The 20386-nt window shown below is 36.7% G+C and overlaps 1 protein-coding gene across 7 annotated transcripts in view; it reads right to left on the bottom strand.

Annotated features, from left to right (window-relative positions):
• Positions 1-20386, bottom strand: part of scrib (scribble planar cell polarity protein) — a 1177936-nt gene that overhangs the window by 746398 nt on the left and 411152 nt on the right. For all 7 annotated transcript variants that reach the window (XM_090386364.1, XM_090386369.1, XM_090386366.1 and 4 more), the window contains exon 16: positions 529-673. In XM_090386364.1, coding sequence (XP_090242490.1) covers positions 529-673 — 145 coding nt within the window. The remainder of the gene's footprint in view (positions 1-528; positions 674-20386) is intronic.

Genomic DNA, 20386 nt, shown 5'->3' with positions numbered 1-20386 from the left:
TAAGAATTATAAAAGGTAAAAAAAAGAAAAGAAAAAGGGAAAAAAAGTAGAAAGCAATTGTGAAAAAAGAAAAAAATAATGATAAACTAAATAAGTTCATTATTTGTTTATTTATTTATTTTTTTATTTTTTATTTTATTTTTTGTTTTTTTTTGATGCAGTAATATCCTCTGTATGTTTTTGTACATCATGATTCAGTTTAATCAACTTGTGGAAAAATTCCAGAGAATTTATTTGATTTCGGCTTTTCTACGTCCAAGTCAGACAACTGCCACTAACAGTAATGAATTTTTTTTTTTTTTTGATTTTCAAAGCTATTTTCTTACACCACTAATATAAAATGCCTGTAAATACTTTGAAATAGATAAGATATTGCAAGATCTATTTGACGATTTTTAGACAATCTGCACATAAAAAAGAGCATATTAGACCTAAAAACACACACATACCACCTCTCATATATTAATACACACTACTCATTATATTCATTACCTATAATGCAAAATGCAAATAATATATAAATTTTACCATTTGACAGCTTTTCATCTGTTTCTGAGGGGCCTTCTACCTGACTATCTGAACACGAAGCTGGAGTTGATTGCTGATGTAAAGATAAAGGGTCTTCACTTTTTGGCTTATCTTTTAAGGATTGTGCATATAAAATAGATGCCACCTAATACAAAGAAATAAATGATTTTGAAATATTAGTAATTACAATAAACTAAAACTCACTATTTGCTTAATGATAATTTTCCTTTAAATTAAATTTAAAGGAGTTATATGAGAGGTATTTGAAGTTTCTGGACTATAAATGTTTCATTATTTTACAATAAAATAAACACAATAATTAAATTACAAACATACATGAAATTCAATTTTTAGAGTAATATCTTAATACAATAAAATAACATTTATTCATCAAAAAACTTGTTTACAATAAATAATTTAAGAAAATTTAATTTCTTGACAAAAAGTTAACAGAGAGTACTATTTATACGTAAAGCAACTCTAATATACTGAATTATTTAAAATAAAAAATTTTCTTATAAAATATTTTAATTTGAAAATAGGATAACTTCTAAATCTGAAATCAATACTAGTCGACAAATTGTTAATTATATTCATTATATGCCTTTCTCCAAATCTATTCAGTACCCTAGAGTGGGGCAAAAAAGATTGTCTTTGGAGTCCGTAAATTATATGAAAAATTCCTTTGCTCATTCAACTCATCAAAAATAATGTTCAAATTTTTCAAAATTAAATTTAACTTCAGTTTTTGAACTGGATAAAGGATTTTATATTTTAACAAAAATTGGCTTCTCTTATTCCAGTCATTCCAAATCTTTTTTCCCATTATAAGTCACAAAATCCTGTTAATTAAGTTGTTTATTACCTTTACTTCATATAGATTTGCCCATCCCCAAAGAGTAACTAAATAATTTAGTTGGGAGTCCATTGATGAATAATATAAGGTAAGCTTTGTTCTAAGGTTTAAATTATAAGGCAACAATGATATCAAACATCTTCCACAATTTAACATTTGCGATTCTGGAAATGCTGATCATATCTAAAATTTTATGAGGTCTAATTACCAAACATTTTTTTTCAAAACTGAGTGCTAATTTGTTATCATATAGCCAACTCTGCAAATGAATAAGATCCTGCCGTAAATCATAAGTCACATTTTTTAAATTCTTTCCAACCGTATATAAGATTATATCATTTGATAAAATTTTATAAAAGATCTCTTTACTTCAAATATGTCATTTATATACATATTGAACATTATTAGCCCTGCATGAGTTCCTTGAGGTATACCCCACTCTTTATATTAAATGATTTTCCTATTATATTTTCTACTTCAACTGTTATTTTTTGTTTGGTTAGATAACATGCTAATAGTTGATTCATTCTTCCCTTTACACCATATTAAAGTAATTTTTCTCGTATTATAGGGATATATAACAAAAAACTGAGGAACAAATGAAAACAGAGTATCTTACTAACTTGACTGATCATATAAAACAAGCAAAAGAGACCAGAGTATATTCCTGGAGGAATACATACATACATAAGCAAACCAAAAGGATAACTTCTGCAATTAGGATGAGGATAGTAAACTGTTGGTCATGGATGGAGCAGGACTTAATTGTAGCAGTACAAATATGATCAAAGAAAGTAATATCATTATACTCAAAGCAAGAAATGACTCTACCCACAAATCCAATGTGACAGTTAAAGATTCCATTGAAACAAAATTGAGGCCTCATCTGAGAGAAGGAAGTTAATAATAATATGCAGAAAATCAGGAACAATGGAGTCCTGATTGAGGTAGCAAGGAAGACCTGAAAAAGAGAGAGAGCCACCTTGAAGTGGAAAAATGCTACCTGGAAAGCCAAAAGGGGAAAACTGTCATATTATAAAAACTTTAACAGTGAAATGATAATGGAAGAATTTGTTGGCGAGTTCATCTTGAAAACAGCAACTAAAAGTAAAAGAAATTAATAGATTAACATAATTGTAGAAATTACACCTAAAATCTAGAAGATATTGCAGGGACAACAGAGAATCTATACTGGCTGGACCAGTAATAGAGAATCAGGGAACATTACCCAATACAAAGGTGTTATTATTGACATAAATATGGTCACACTGCCAGGGACTGCAGTCAGAAAACTCCTGTCTGTAGTCACTGTGCAGTCACTGGCCACAACACCAAAAATTACCAAAATAAAAATCAGCAGTCTAAATGTTCTACCTGTAAGGCAACATGGCTAACTGACTATGGCCACAGCATCAGGGATGAAAAATGCTATTGCTATATATATATAAAAAAAAAGGTGAAACTTATACAATCTAGTACCAACTATGGGCCAGATTGAAAATATATATGTCACTAGGGGTCTAAATCTTGTCCAGCTGATGCTCAAAGAGCAAAAACTGTTGTGGGTCAGATCAAACTGAAACTAGAAGAAAATCATCTCGGAGCCCCAAGAGTCCTACACATGAGTGGGTAGGATTCAAGGATACCCAAGAGGCTATGAAATCATAAATACCCCTCAGGTGTCCCTTCTACAGCAATAGTAGTTTAAAAAAATATAGGGATATATAACAAAAAACAGAGAAACAGAGATTTTCCTGAAATCCAAAAATTCCTATATATCGACAAAACCCCATGACCCAAAGATGGGTCACCTCTGCTCCCCAGTGGCAGTGTGTGCGCTCATATCATCAGTGCTGTAGGACAGTTTTACATCGCTATAAATTTCTTTATAGCAAATTTTTTTAATTCCTTTTGGTGATTACATTTAAAATTGTTTCTGTAGAACAAAGAATATTTCTCTGTAACGAACAGATTACAAGAGACTTGACTGTATGCGTTGTTCCCACCTCTGGCCTTTGGGCAATTTAAGCAATTAGTAAGTGCAAATTAAGGCTTAAAGGGATTACCGTTCCACAAAGTAAGTGGAACATAAAACGAATGCAGCCACCTTTCCGACATACCAAGAAGTCATGCCAGTCAACTGCTTTCAAATCAAAAGATCAAGGCGTATTCCTGACACGGATAATAGCTTCTGGTCAACTTGTGTTCTTTGATCAAACTAAAAAATAAAAATTTTATTAAAAGAAATACTGCATTATCTTTGTGGTGCTCTGTATGATTCCAGAAAATTGTGATTTTGTGAGAGTGAAAAAAATTATAAATTCAGGATTTATAAACTCTTACAGGGGGGGGGGAAATATATATATATATATATATATATATATATATATATCAGGGAGGGACAGTGTTTTACAAATTTTGAAAATAACAGAGAAACTCCAATTACAAATTTCTATAAAGTATGCCTGTTTCGTGATATCACACCTCTGAGCATTTTGATTTGTCCTCCAGTGCTAGCCAGTTTCCGAGTTTGCAATTTTATTTTGCTTGAATTAGTAGTAGTAGTAGTGGCATGTGATGCAAGAAAGCAAGTGTATGAGCTTATGCAGCATCAGCAAAAAAAATCACACCATTCCCTCCAAATGCCTGTCCAGTTCCTCCTTAAATTTATTTAACCGATCAACTTCCATGACAGATGGAAGTTTGTTCCAGCAATTAACCACCCGCTGGCTAAAGGCAAATTTCCGCACATCTATTCTACATCTGTCTTTTCTTAATGTGAATTTATGCCCCCTTAGGTTCATAATCTGAACAAGTGGAAGGATCCCATCAGAATTCAGCGTGCTCAACCCATTCAAGTCCTTATAAACCTCAATCAGATCACCGAGCAGGTACCTACTCTCCAGCCACTGCAATTTGCAGACCTTAAGCCTCTCTTGGTAAGAGGATCCCTTCATTCCCCTCACCGATCTTGTTGCACTTCTCTGTACACGCTCAAGCAAATCTACATCCTTCCTAAAATGAGGCCTCCAGACCTGTACGCAGTACTCAAGGCACGGCCTGACCACTGCCTTATACAGAGGGACAATCACCTCCTTCTCCCTGCTAGCAAAATTCCTATATATCGACAAAACCCCAAGACCTGCCCTGGCAGCCTGTCTGCATTGCTCAGAAAACTTCATATCTGACTGCACAATTACTCCCAGGTCTTTTTCATTTTCTACCACCTTAAGTCTACACTTACCACACAGTTGGTAGTACCACACAGTTGGTACGTTTTCTCTGGGGTTACTTCTACCCACATGCAGTACTTTGCATTTGTCAAGGTTAAACTTCAGTTGCCACTTCTTAGCCCATCTGCCCAAATTATCTAGATCCTGCTGAAGTAGCACACTGCCATTACTGTCATTAACAACTCTGCCAGCCTTTGTATCATCTGCAAACTTCGACACTAAGCCTGATATACCTTCATCAATATCAAAGCTTTCCTGATATCCAAATATATGATATAAAAATTATTTTTTGCATCCAGTTCCTTTGTAACCACATCATAATATCCTATCAAATTTGTCAGACAAGACTTTCCCTTAACAAACCCATGCCTGTGTCTGAATTATTGCTGCAGTCTTGTCTAGATGATCCTGCAATGCATCTTTAACCAGTGATTCCATTATTTTACCCGGAACAGAAGTTAAACTAACTGGTCTGTAATTACTCGTGTCACCCTTCGATCCCCCCTTTGTGAATTGGGGATACATTTGCACATCTCCAGTCCGTAGGGACCTCCCCTAAGTCAAAGGATGCTCTCATAATTATGGGTAAGGGTTTGATTAGTTGCTTTGCCGCCTCCTTTAATATAACTGGATAGATCGCATCCACCCCAGGTGCCTTTCTTATGTTTAACTTCAACAATTTCTCCTCCACTTTGCTCTCAGTTATTACAAAATCATTAAGCACCCTGCTACAATTTGATAACCTTCTGCCATTTTCAAACCTTAACTCCTCATGTGTGAATGTAGATGCCAAATACTCCTTCAGTTTGTTTGCTATCTGAGCAGGATCATCAACAGTCGAACCATCGATATCAAGTGGACCAATCAGATTCATCCCCTTCCTTTTAGAGTTTATATAAGTAAATAAATCCTTGCTGTTTTTCTTAGCATCTTTTGCCAAAGATTTCTCATAATCTACCTTCGCCTGCCTAACCCCCTTTGTGACCTGATTACAGACTAGCTTATATCTGCCATAGGCTTCTGAGTCCCTTGATAATTTATATGCATCCCATGCATTTTTCTTCTCTGTCACAAGTCTCATTAGTTTGTTTGATAACCATTTAGGCCTAAACCTTGAACAATATTTCTTAATAGGTATGAAACTTTTAGTAGCATCCACGATTAATTCCTTGAATGCTTCTCACTTAGAATTTACTGTTGGTAACATTGTCAGTTGATCCCACTGTACAGAATTTAAAAACTGTCTGAGACCACTGTACTCACCTTGATGGAAGCAAAAACCCTTTCCTTTCCTTTCCCCTGATGGTAATTATATCTTTAAGTAAATCCCACATCAGTACACTGTGATCACTGCCACCTAGTAGTTCCTTTATCTGCAAATTCTTAATACACAAATGATCACTGCTGATAACCAGATCAAGAGTATTACCCTCTCTGGTTGCCTCTCGAACATGTTGCTGCAGAAAACAATCATCCAATAAATCCACAAAAGTCTTACTAGTGTGTGAGTGACCAACCCACAAGTTCCAATCAATATCTGGGAAGTTAAAATCCCACATTATAAGACAATCTGATTTACAAGCCCACTATTTCTCTGTACAATTGTTCATTGTATTCATTCAAGTCATTAGGCCTATAAAACACTTCTACTCTTATTTTTGCTTCCGCAGTGCTTATGTCACACCAAACTGACTCAACAGTGCACTGTTCATCTATATCAACTGGATGCACTTCTTTTGATTTTATGTTTTTCTTAATTAACAGCATAATAACTCCTCCCCTCCTATCCTGTCTATCCTTTCTGTGCACATTGTACTCCCCAAATTCCAGTTCTGCATTCCTTATATCTGTGTGACACCACGTTTCTGCTATCCCAACAATATCCACCTTTGATGTCTTGACCAACACTTCAAATTCATCAAATTTATTTACTATACTTCTACCATTGGTATACATGCACGTATACATGTACCTTATTATTATTATTAGTTACCCTAACACATCCCATATACACACCTGTTTCACAATGACTGTCATCAGTCCCTGAAACCCCCAGCACCCCTCTCTCCCGATCACTACTTATTCTAATAGAAGTTGTGCAAGAATTGCACGAGTGCTCAAGTGTGAGTAGTCACAGATTAAAAGAAACAAAAGTGTAATTCAAATTTTGTTATTCAGTTGTTTTGTCTCCACATTAAAAAAAAGTAAGTTTTAATAAATTGTTATAAACAAGCCACTATAAAAATAAAATATAGGTAACCATATGTTTTATTTTTATAGGTTCATTTTTTAAAATTTTAATAACCGCATATAATGTAATTTTTAATTACATTATATGCAATTATTAGTTATTTAAAATATATGTTTTAGAATTCGATTTTTTCTCATTTTCAAAATGAGTTTTAGAAACAGTAATCAAATTGGGAGGGCGTAGTTCTTGTTAAATTTTTTTAGTAGAACATTTTCCTTGTTAAAATAAAAAATGCAGATCATAAACCAACTCCTATTTAAAATAATGTATTATCAAGTGTCTTTTTTTTAATCATACATGGCAGTCACATAACTCAACAATGAACAATCTACATCGAAGATTGTTCATTGTTCAAAACCCCCTACATTGAAGGGGGTTTTCGAATGCTGCTTATTTGATTTTTTTGCAGAAAAAAAAAGGGACCGTTAACTTTTTTTAAAATTTTGTACCTGTAAATTATAATTATTTTCTAAAATATTACAATACTGTATGTGCAATAAAACATGTATAATAATTTTAGTAATAACTTACAAAAAAAATTTTAGCATTCCCCATGTTAAATTTTTCCAATTGAACACTAAGTATATCATGTAAAATAATAAATGGTAATTACTAAAATATTGCTATGTTTATAATCCAAAATTTATTTAAATTTGTGCATATGCCCAAATGAAACAATTTGTTGTATTGCTGAGCTTTAAATATTATTTGAAATGCTGTTCTTTAAAAATTGTTAAAAATGCTGTTAATGTAGACATATAGAGTAGAATGAAACAATTAAAATTTTTTTTTTTAAATATGGAGAAAGGAGGTAAGAATAAGTATAGTAATAGTACCTTCTAGCCTCCTTTCTCCTTATACCAGCATAAGCTTTCTTTTGCACATGTATAAAATAATAGTAAAAGAATAAGAGAAGTTTACCTCAATATGATAAGTAGAACACTTCCGTATAAATTAAAAGAAATTAAAATAAAATTAAAATCTCTATCTTTAATCTTTAATTATAATTAAAAACTTAAAATTAAAATTGATTTTAAAAAAATTTAAATCAGAAATCTTACATTACAGTAAGAAATAATTAACAATAATTAAAAATCAAATGAACACAATTAAAAATCAAATGAACAATTAAAAATCAAGTAAAAAATTAATTTAATGAAAAAAATGCAAAACAATTTTCCTTCCCAAAAATGACAATGCTTTTCGATCATATGTCGTGATCACAGGAATGAAAATTACCGAATAGGGGTGAGCATGGAACTTAAATAGGGATTATTTATCTTCACGCTTGATGAATGTCATGGCGAGATCCAATATTCCTTACATTTCGAGGGTACAGCTCTAAAACGGTGTTCGCAGGCCGGCCACTAGTTAGTTCACCGGACTGAACCTATTGGTAACTCTCTAGGAAGCTTCCGGATCAGCTAGTGTATAATCTTGCTACCTCTACTCTGCCAGATAGTGACTGGAGGGAGTCAGAGTAGTGTGTATGCGGGGAGCATTGTCGAGGCCACGCTATGTCAAGGATCTGGGTATATTCTTACCACATGTACGCCATATCCAAAAATTTCATTACTTCATACAGCATGTCCCACCCACTTTTTCTTACTATTGAATACACCATGAATTGTCAAAATAATAGAGCAAGCTTATCTGCGAAAAGATCTAAACCTCCCAAGGACTTCCTAATTCATTTCACAAATATACGTGGTCTCAATTCTAATCTCAACGATGTCCATTTCCACTTGCAGTCTTCCAAACCCCATGTACTTTTTCTGACTGAATCTCAGTTATCAGTTGATTCAACTACTGCTCATCTCAGATGTCCAAATTATTTGCTGTATGATTCCTTTCACCTCAAAGGTGGTACTTGTGCATATGTCCGTTCTGATATTCCCTGTCAGTGACTTGGCAATTTGGAATCTCCTCTCTTTGATCTTCTCTGGCTTAAAATCTCTCTACCTCATTGTGTCAAATTCATCTGTTGTCTCTACCATTCTCCCAACTCCACTAATCACTTGGAGCTCTTTGACTTCCTCTCGTTGCAACTTGACTTTCTCCAGTCCAACTTTCCTAACAGTGAGGTAATTTTCCTTGGTGATTTTAACGTTCACAACTCCAGCTGGCTTCCGTTTTCTAGTCACACCGACCCAGCAGGTCGGGATGCTGAGGCTTTTGCAATTACTAATGACCTAGCACAGATTGTTCATTTACCTACAAGAATACCGGACAATCCTAATCATACAGCCAATACGCTTGATCTTTTTCTCACAAACAACCCTTCTAAGTACAAGGTTGAAGTGAGAGGTCCTTTAGGCACTTCAGATCACAACATGGTGATTGTCTCTTCTCCAATGGAACCTTTATCTCATGGCTATTCCCAACCTCGTGTTGTTTGGCATTACAAGAATGCAAAATGGGATGACCTGCGAGACTTCTTTTCTTCTTTTCCTTGGTCTGATTACTGTTTCAAAACTTCTGATGTCAACGTTTGCTCAGATCGTGTCAGTGAAATTATCCTTGCAGGAATGGAATCCTTTATCCCACACTCCACTTTAAAATCTCGTCCTTTATCTAAACTTTGGTTTTCCAATAAATGTGCTAAGGCTGTCCAAGAGAAGAACGTTGCATATCGTAATTGGCTTGTTTCTAATTCTTCAGTTTCATTTTCTGCTTACACCAAAGCTCGCAACAATTGTAAAGCAGTTATTAATCAGTCCAAACTAGAGTTTGAACAGGCTAAGAGTAGAAAACTTGCTTCTTGCCCTAATGGGAGCCGAGCATTCTGGTCTCTTGCCAAAGCTATTGGCCGCAACTTTTGCCCATCTCTGCTCCCACCTCTGTACAAACCAGATGGTTCTGTTGTCACTTCAGCCAAGGATAAAGCTGACCTGCTAGCATCCCATTTTTCTTCGAGCTCATGTATTAATGATCTTGATAAAACACCTCCCACCATTCCTAACACGCTCCATTCAATGCCTCCTGTGGTCTTCCATCAAAAGGATATCAGAAGGATTTTGATGAATCTTGATGCTAAGAAAGCTCCAGGTCCTGATGGTATTTCTCCACTTGTTCTCAAAACCTGTGCTCCTGAACTTACTCCTATTCTTTGCCGCCTTTTTTCACTTTCTTATTCCAAAGGTGTTTTTCCTTCTGCTTGGAAATTTGCTCATATCCAGCCAGTTCCTAAAAAGGGTGACAAATCCCTCCCATCCAATTATCGTCCCATTGCAATTACTTCTACTCTTTCGAAAGTGATGGAGAAATCAATTAACTGCCAACTCTTAAACTACCTAGAAACCTTCCGTTTGATCAACGATCGCCAGTATGGATTCCGTCAGTGTCGATCCACTGATGATATTCTGGCTTATGTTACCCATTTATGGACTAATTCAATGGAAAGGTTCGGTGAAACACAAGTAGTTGCTCTTGACATCTCAAAGGCTTTTGATCGTGTTTGGCATAAAGGTCTTCTAAATAAGCTTCCATCTTATGGTTTGCCAACTGTTTTTAGTAATTGGTTATCCAGTTTTCTCTCTGATCGCTCACTGAGGGTGATGGTAGATGGCTCTCTGTCTTCTAACTTCTCCACTAATGCCGGTGTCCCCCAAGGTTCAGGTCTTTCCCCCACTCTTTTCCTCTTGTATATCAATGACCTTCTTCCATTGACTGGAAATCCTATCCATAGTTTTGCCGATGATAGCACATTGCATTCAACTTTCCATTTTGAGAAACCTTGTCCAGCTCAATCAGCTTCAAGCTCTCGAAAATCTGCTGCCAATTCCTTAAATGCCGATCTTCAGGTAATTCTCCAGTGGGGCAAAGACAACTTAGTTGATTTCAACCCTTCTAAAACTCAATCTTGTCTTATATCTCGCAAAAAGGATACTTCTGCTCCTATGCTTATCTTTAGTGACACTCCGATTTCTAGGCAAAATGATATATCTCTTTTGGGGATTACCCTGACTTCTAATCTCTCTTGGCACAAGCACATTACAAATATTGCTTCCTCTGCATCTAAAAAACTTGGTTTTCTCTTTCGCTCTCGGCGTTACTTTTCTCCCAAACAGCTGCTCACTCTGTATAAATCGCAAATCCGCCCTGCCATGGAATATTGTTCCCACATCTGGGGTGTTGCCCCCAAAACCTCTCTCAGGCTTCTTGATTCCATTCAGAAGAGGGCAGTTAGGTTAATTAATGATTCATCTCTAACAGAGTCTCTCCACTCGCTTTCTCATAGACGCACTGTTTCTGCTGCATGCCTCTTCTACAGATACTTCCATGGGCACTGTTCTTCTGAATTGGCTTCCATAATTCCCGCTCTCTCTTTCAAAACAGTCCGAACACGTGCCGCCACCAGCCAACATCCATTTACTGTCCAACTTCAAACCCACAGAACCAACTTTTCATCTTCCTCATTTATTCATTCAACTGCCGTTTTCTGGAACAACCTTCCTTCATACGTATTTTCTGAAAATTACAATCTACAGAAGTTCAAGTCCAATATCAACAAATATCTTCTTTCGTCTTCTCAACCTCCAACCCAAGCACGATACTAAGTACTATAGGTTATAATACCTCTCGTGTTTGGGGTTCTCATAAAAAAAAAAAAAAAAAAAAAAAAAAACGCATGCGCATAAAGGACCAAGAGATGGAGATTAGATATGGCCGGCAAACATTAATAGAATTCTCATGTAATTTAATTTTGACAGATTCTGCAATTAATCATCATCATCATCATCCATTTTCAATCCACTGCAGGATGAAGGCCTCTCCAGCAACTTTCCAGTTCCTTCTGTTTTGAGCACTGGACATCCATTTACTACCCACAAACTCATGAATTTCATCTATCCATCTCCGCCTTTGTCTTCCAGGTTTTCTTCTAGCTCCTCTTGGATACCATTCTGTTATTTTCTTAGTCCATCTGTCCTCATGTCTTCGAGCTATGTGTCCTGCCCAAGACCATTCTAGTTCTTTAGTTTTGATAAGAATGTCCTTTACTTGAGTTTGTTGCCTAATCCATGTATTTCTCTTCTTATCTAACAGTCTGATTCCCAATATGATTCGTTCCATTCTTCGCTGTGTAGTTCTCAGCTTCTCTTCCATTCTTTTGGTGAGTGCCCAAGTTTCACTTCCATAAGTCATGGTGGGGAGTATACATTGGTTCATTATTTTACGTTTCAGACAAACTGGAATATTGCTCTTCAGTATGTGACTATATTTCCTGAATGCTATCCATCCAAAATTTATTCTTCTCTTGACTTCCAGCCATTTATCATTATTACAGCTAATAACGTGTCCCAGATAAGTATATGACTCCACCTTTTCAATTACTGCTCCTTCAATCATTATTTCCCTTTCTGTGGCATACTTGTTCATCATTACTTTTGTTTTAGCCATATTCATCTTTTGTCCAAAATCCTTACTAGCTGTGCATAACTGATTAAGATTTTCCTCTAATTCTTTGGGATCATGGCTTATGACCACAATGTCATCTGCAAATCGTAAATGGTTTAGGTACTCTCCGTTCACATTGACTCCTTTCTGCGACCAGTCTAATCTTCTGAAAGCTTCCTCAAGGGCAGCAGTAAACAGCTTCGGAGATATTGTATCTCCTTGTCGAACTCCTTTCTCAATTTTAAATTTCCTACTGTCTTTGTCTAGTCTAATAAAGGATGTAGCACTCTCGTATATTTTCTTCAAAATCATAATATATGGGGTATCAATGGCTTGTCTTTCCAGTGCCCGAAACATTGCCTTATGCTGTATGGAGTCAAATGCCTTTTCATAATCCACAAATGCCAGGCATAATGGTGTTTTATGTTCATTTGCTTTTTCCATTAGCTGTGATATTACGTGAAGGTGATCCATAGTTGAGAATCCTGTCCTAAAGCCAGCTTGCTCTTTCGGTTGATTCTCATCAAGTATTCTTTCTAATCTGTTAGTAATGACCCTTGTGAACAACTTGTAAATGTGGGATAACAAGCTAATTGGTCTATAATTTCCAATTTCTGATTTGTCTCCTTTCTTATGCAGCAAAACTATGATTGCATTATTCCACTGCTTAGGCGTCACACCTTTTCTAATGCACTTTGTGAAGAGCCTTGCCAGTTTTTGTGTTATGTCTCTTCCTCCCAATTTTAACAACTCTACAGTAACTTCATCTTCCCCCGGGGCTTTCTGATTCTTCATTTTCTTCAATGCATGTTCTACCTCATCAGGAAGAATATTGGGTATGTCGTATGTCTTGCTACTTTGCAATCCATCTTCCCCACTGCTGGCATCATTCCCCTGCTCCTTGTATAATTCTCTATAGTAGTCTTCTGCTATTTGAATTATGCCTTCTCTGCTGTTTATAAGTACACCATCGCTATTCTTCAGTTTCAGTATCATTTGTCTTTCTGTATTACTGCTCATGGCTGCTGATTTAAATCCTTTGTTTTCCCTTAATGCTTGTTCTACTTTTCTTGTGTTAAATCTTCTTATGTCCTCTCTGAGTCTCTTTCTAATGGCTTTGCATAACTCAGTATATTCAATTTTCTCCCTGTCAGTGTTTTTCTTGCTTTTCATTTGTCGTCTTCGGTTCATCATGACAAGTGTTTCTTGACTAATTTTTTCTTCTTTGGATTTCTTTTTCCCTATAGGTTTCTTTGGCTTTATCACTTTCAAAAAGTTGTAATATTCCTCGTTGATATCTTGGTCCTGAGCAGTCTGCAGAAGCTCAAACTTGTTCTTAAGTTCCAGTACATACTGCTTTTTCTCCTCTTCTGTTATCTCAAAGACCTTTGTATTATTTACTCGAGTCAGTTTTTTCCTTTCCTTTCCTACATCTATATCAAGTGTACATCTTACCATTCTGTGATCACTTCCAACATTTACCTTATTCAGGACGGTAACATCATTCACAATATATCTTCTGTTAGTGAGGATGAAGTCGATTTCATTAGTAGTTAATCCATTTGGACTCTTCCATGTCCACTTTCTGTTCACCCTTTTCTTGAAAAAAGTGTTCATTACTGACAGTCCTTGAGATTCTGCAAATTCCACAAGTCTTTCACCTCTTTCATTTCTTTCACCAATTCCAAAATTTCCTATAGTTCCCCTTTCTGCGCTGTTTTGTCTTTTTTCAACCTTAGCATTGAAGTCTCCCATAATAATAGTGTAGTGGGTTTTCTGCTCATCTAGAAGACTCTCAATTTCAGTGTACATTTCTTCAACCTCCTCATCATCATGGCTCGATGTTGGTGCATAAATCATTATAATCTTTAGCTTGTATCTCTTAGAAATGTTGAGTATTAGTCTTGACACTCTTGGTGATGTACTTTTAAATTCCAAAATTCTGCAATTAATAGTATCATATAATTACGTTGGACACTAAGTATTTTGGCCTTGTTAAATAAAAAAGTATGATTTTCATTAACGGCATGAAAGGCTAATTCTGACACTGCTGAATGAGAAGCACGAACTGAGGCTGCGTGCTGATTAACACGAAAATTCAGAGGAAACCGTGTAGAACCCTGATAAGACGAGTTGCAATCACCACAAGAAATGTTGTATACTAGGTCATTTATTTGTGTTGCGAACGAGGAAAGGACAGTGATCGTTCAGTATAGTGTGTAATTTCCGTATTGGCCTGGCTACAATTTTAAATTGGGTATCTTTAAAGAATCTGTTACATTGTTTGTACCACTGTTCAACATATGAGATAGAAATAAAGTATTTTTTGATATTACTATTGTTGATTGATATATTTTTTCTGGGACGCAAATAAAATCCAATTTAACATCTATCATAAACCTACAAACACCAGTATGCTTCTGCATTATAACAGTTATCACCCATTCACCTACAAAAGATCAATTATCTTTAATCAATTTCTCAATGTTTATAAATATTCAACGATGGAATCTGCTTTGGGCTCAAAAATACAAATATTAACCAGCAGATTCTTAAACAGGGATTACCCACTTGCTACAATAGACAGAATTAGGGTACAAGCTAAGGATAGAATACAAAAAAATACATCGATCAACAATAGTAATATCAAAAAATACTTTATTTCTGTCCAATATGTTGAACAAATGGCACAAACAACTTAACACATCCTTTAAAGATAACGAATTTAAAATTGTGGCCCAGCCAATACGGAAATCACACACTATACTGAACAATCGCGCAGTCCTTTCCTTGTTCGCAACACAAATTAATGACCTGGTATACAACATTTCTTGCGGTGACTGCAACTCGTCTTACCAAGGTTCAGCCCGTTTTCCTCCGAATATTCGTGTTAATCAACCCACGGCCTCAGTTCGTGCTTCTCGTTCAGCAGCATCAGAATTAACCTTTGAACAACATACTTTTTTATTTCATGAGGCCAAAATACTTAGTGTCCAACGTAATTATATGAGACTATTAATTACAGAAACTGTCGAAATTAAATTACATGAAAATTCTGTTAATGTTCGCCGGCCATATCTAATCTCCGACTCGTGGTCCTTTATGCACATGCGCGAAGACAAATAATCCCTATTTAAGTTCCATGCTCACCCCTATTCGGTAATTGTCATTCCTGTGATCACGACATATGGTCAAAAAGCATTGTCAGCTTCAGGAAGGAAAATCATTTTGCTTTTTTTTTCATTAAATTGATTTTTAATTACAGTTAGTTCTCAACTTTACGAGTTAATTCGTTACTAGCACGCACTCGTAAAGCAGGAATTTTATTGCCCATAGACATAATGTTAAAAATATGGGTTATGTTATCGACAATGATTGATTTATCCAAAGAAATGAAAACGTAGCCTGTAAAATCAAGCAAATTATAATAATAATAATAGAGAAATTATTTATGACTTACAAATGTTAAAGAATGTTTATTCTTTATTATTATTAGCTATATGGTGCAAAGAAGCTTGAGGCTTATGCTGCACCAGCCAAAAAAAATTCCTGTATTACCCTGAGAGAGAAACAGAGAGAAAAGTTAAAGGGAATCACCAAGCAAGAGAAGAATGATGATATCCAGCTATCATCATCATCAACTAAATGCACAATCGTTGATCATTCATTATTGGCTCAGCACTCAGTTTGATTCATAAAGAATCGTCTTCTTCAGAAATGCTTCAAGAGGTGTTTATTTTTAAGATAATCTTCTCTTTTCTTTATAAAAGGAATGAAGAGAAGATTCTGAAAATTTATTTATGTTTTTTATACGATTGAAAATTTCAGTTAAGGGCAAACACATTTCACCATAATAAACATAAAAGCCCACACAATTCCAGCTATTGGTATTTTCACAAATGCAATAACATCGAGTTTACTACCCATTTATAATTGCTTGCAGGAAGTGTTCTATGTATCAGATTGAGGTAAACTTCTCTTATTCTTTTACAAATATTGATATCAACATAGAACATATTGGGCATTATAGCTCTGGTTCATACTATGTATAAAATAAATAAAAAACACCACAGTTGAAGTGAGAGTTATGGTTGGCACTCTTTTTCTGTATTATATTCTGTATATTCGTTTCATAGCTATCTCTCAGGCTAGCTGTTATCTTGCCTGTTTGCTGTTTAATTTAAAGTTTAGCATAGAATGCCTTTATGTTTATTATTCGGACCTAGTTAAACAGGCAGATAACAATCAGAAACATATAGCCTCCCTAATTATTGGTGGGATAATAGTGAAATTATAGTAATCTTATAATACCATGATGAATCCGACTAAAAAATGAATAGCAAGTGCTTAAAAAACAGTACTCACCTTGTATAAATCTGCAATAAATTTATTCGTAGATGGTGGCTAAATTTAGGTTGGAAGATGCATTAAAAAGAACTAAGGTGGAGAATGGGGTGAAAATATTTTAAACAGATTTTAAAATGAGCACAAGGAAGTAGAAGTGCAGATCTCCAATCCTTGGTTGTCATAAAGAGGTTAAAGGACGTAAATTAAAAAATGAAAAAAAATTGAAAAATCGGCTTTCTTTTTTCAGTTTTTTCCATTTACGTCCTTTAACCTCTTAATACAAATGCAAATTATTAAAATTTAAATTATATTAATCATTTAGTGGAAGAAAGTAACCAACTGCTTGCACAAAAGTGGGTAAATCAAGGTCTCCGTTTTATCTATCTGCTGTTAATTTCATTAATTTCTTATCGATGCCCTCGTATTTACGGTTTTTAAGAGGTGGAAGATTTCCACCATTTACTAATCCTAGTATACTCCTAAAGTTAGCTTGTTGTTTTTTTAAATGGGTAATCATCTTCCATTATATTAAGATGATGGTGCCTCACAGATTTATCTAAGGCATAATGCCATCTTTCCACACAATTTATTGCCCAAGGAACAAAATTAGCATGATGATTCCACAATGATTGAGAAAAGCGAGCAGTGGGTCCAGTTCAATTTGTTTCAAAGTATTTTATAAGCTCTTTGCGCTTTTAATATGAAGGATGTTCTGGCGGTGGACATTCTTGAATGATTCCTACCCAAGCTTCCTCTAGGTCATCTAAAGAAACAAATGCCAATCCCACAATTGACTTCAATAACTTTCTGACAATTTGTTCCTTGATGTATGCCAATTGTAATCCTAAATGCTGTACCAAATTGACTGACTCAAATGAAATAAAGATCCCTTAATATCAGCATCAGAAAATGTTTCTTCTATGGATCTGATGGGGTTGGACCACCAACCCCATACTCTGGACCAGCCTGCACACCAATCCCCAGGCTTTGACTACACAAGAACCCCAGATCCAGGATAAAAACTTGGCAGCAGCGTGGTCTGATCACGGGTATCAGTAAGAGCCTGAACCAGCCGGGACACCAACCAAGAGCAAGCATCATGCTGATGTTTGGCTACTATTTGAACAATTTCTTAGGGTGACAAATGCAAATAGAAAAGCTGGGGGGGGGGGGGATACCTGACTTACTCATTAACCCCCTATAAAGGGTCATTAGAGTGAAAAGGATTGCAGGTATGCAATTATATACTTGCTCAGGATAACTGACAGTAGCACCCCCTTACCATTGGGACGCAAGCATTATTTATGGCAAGCATTCATTAGGGCATGTGTGATTACTTGTTGACCTGTCTCTCTGTAGCTCTAGGTGTAAATAGCTAATACATATCCATGAAACTTTGGCCTTCGAACCTTGAGGATATGGATTGGCTATTTGCATCTAGAGCTGCAGAGAGCCACTGTCAATAAGTCCAGACTTACCCAAAAACCTCAGAGGTTTGGTTTCTTCATTAACCTCTTCCAACTTAATTCATATTCTATGTTCGCAGGCCATTCGCAAGTATGAGGTTTACCACTCGCCCCAGCAGCATAAGTTCGATGGCTTACACCAAGAGGCCCACACTTCCAACTCTCACAAGAATACTTCAGCAGACAACTCTCACTTTGTCTTAAACCTCAGGCTTGTTATGTTATTTGGTTTTTAGGAGCATTAGCAACTAAGGCCATATTGCTCTGGGGATATCCAGTGGTCATTCCCTGACCTTTCCGCATCCTCCGTATTTGGTGGTCATGGGCTCGAACCCCGGTCTAATCCAGAAGTGTGCGCTATGCATTGCTGCTTCTGCCTACCTGGCTACGGAGGCGCCCCTTAAACCTCAGCAACGAACACTTATCTAGTGAGTAAATTGAACTGCTCACCTTTGGTATGAAGTTTGGTATTCTACTGTGTAGACCTCCGATCACACAGTTTGTTATGGTGATGGAGGCATCCCTGACCCGCCTTCCTGAGGAAACTGCGAATGAGATTCATTTTAAGACAGCCTCATTTCTTCAGCACGTCTGCCACATTGCTTCTAATCTCTACCGTAGCCAGCATGTGGCCCTTAGTTCAATCTCAGGAAGGACAATACCATTGTCAATCGACCCGCCAACAAAGGGCACCATACAGTTTTGATGGATCGACCTGAATATCTCAGTAGGGCTCTCTCCCTTCTACTTGATCCCAATGTCTATGAACCAGTGCAGAACCCTCCCATCAAAATCTTGGAGCAATTGGAATCTAGGGTCAATAAGTTAGTTAATGATTGGTTCAAGTCCGGGAAGATTTCAAAGACCACAAGTTGGCAACTACACGCCACAGGCTGCCAGCTCCCCCCACTATGGCTTACTAAAAGTGCACAAGCTAGACACTCCTTTAAGACCTATTGCCTCTTGCTGCAAAAACCAACATACGAACTGTCGAAATACATCACCCAACTACTAACAACCCTAAGTAGGAAATACCAGCCACACCATTTTGAACAGTGAAGAATTCTTGTGCCTTATGAAAGACCTCACTGTCCCTGAAGACAAGATCATGACCTCTTTTGACGTTGTCTCCTTATTTACATCTGTACCTGTGCAATAAGCCAGACACTTCTGAATAGCAACACCAGTTTATCAGACAGTACCTCACTATCCCCGGAGGATATCTGTACTGCCCTTAACTCGTGCTTGTCCGGCAGCATGGTCATGTTTGCCGACTCACTTTTCAGACAAATCCATGGCACGGCTATGGGCACCCCAATCAGCTCTGTAAATGCTGATTACTGAATAGCAAAGACACTGCCATTGAAGATGTCTTCACTATTATCCCCTGAGGTTCAGAGAGACAGCTATTACAACATCTCAACTCCCTATCTTCCTTCATCCAGTTCACAATAGAATCAGAGTCAAACAACACCCTTTCCTTCCTGGATGTTCTGGTGCAGTGTGCAGGCTCACATCTGACAACAGTCTACCGAAATCCCATGTGCTCTAGCCAATTTACCAACTACTGGCCCCTTGCCACCTATTCAGTACTGCACTACTCTCTCAGGCCCGGACTCATTCCAGCTCCATGGACGTCAGGTGTAGTGAAGTTTCTAAAATAAAAGCCAACCTCACCAACTGTGGCTATCCTACCTATGTTTTGGATAGATAAGTGTTATCTACAAGCCCATGAGCTTGCCGCATATCCGAGACCCCTTCCCATAGTGACGAGACAATATCTACCACCTACATCCTGTATTACCTGGCACATCATATCGCATTTCTAAGATCATATGTAAGTATCGGATAGAGTGCATGCAATTTCCTAGTAGACGATTGCGATCTCTCGTCTCGAGGGTGAAGACACCCATTCCCCCACCCCTCTCTTTTGCACAACAGCATGATATACTGCATCACCTGCGACAACTGTGGCAGTTGCTATGTGGGGGGGGGGGAATGCCAGGACTGCATCCCAGAACATGAAAGGGCCATTCGATTGGCTGACTCTGCAGTTGCAGAGCACTATTGGTCCTTCCAGTATGACCTCAATCCCAGACATGGTACCGAGGTTGTTGACCAATCGCGCCACTACCATCAACAACTGTGGCTTGAGTCACTTCACATATCTGGTTGCCATAGCATTTTCAATTGCAATACAGGTGTGCGGCTACACTAAATCAAGGAGGCTGTAGTGTTGCAATGTGACAAAATCTGGCACTCAGCTCATGTGTGCACCCTATATTCACAGTAACAATCACCTAGTTCT

The sequence above is a fragment of the Mastigoproctus giganteus genome, chromosome 12 (assembly GCF_048544385.1).
Source record: "Mastigoproctus giganteus isolate SK-2022 chromosome 12, ASM4854438v1, whole genome shotgun sequence".
Lineage (NCBI taxonomy): Eukaryota > Metazoa > Arthropoda > Arachnida > Uropygi > Thelyphonidae > Mastigoproctus > Mastigoproctus giganteus.
The sequence above is the reverse complement of the archived record's forward strand: the minus strand, read 5'-3'. Positions and strand labels throughout refer to the sequence as shown.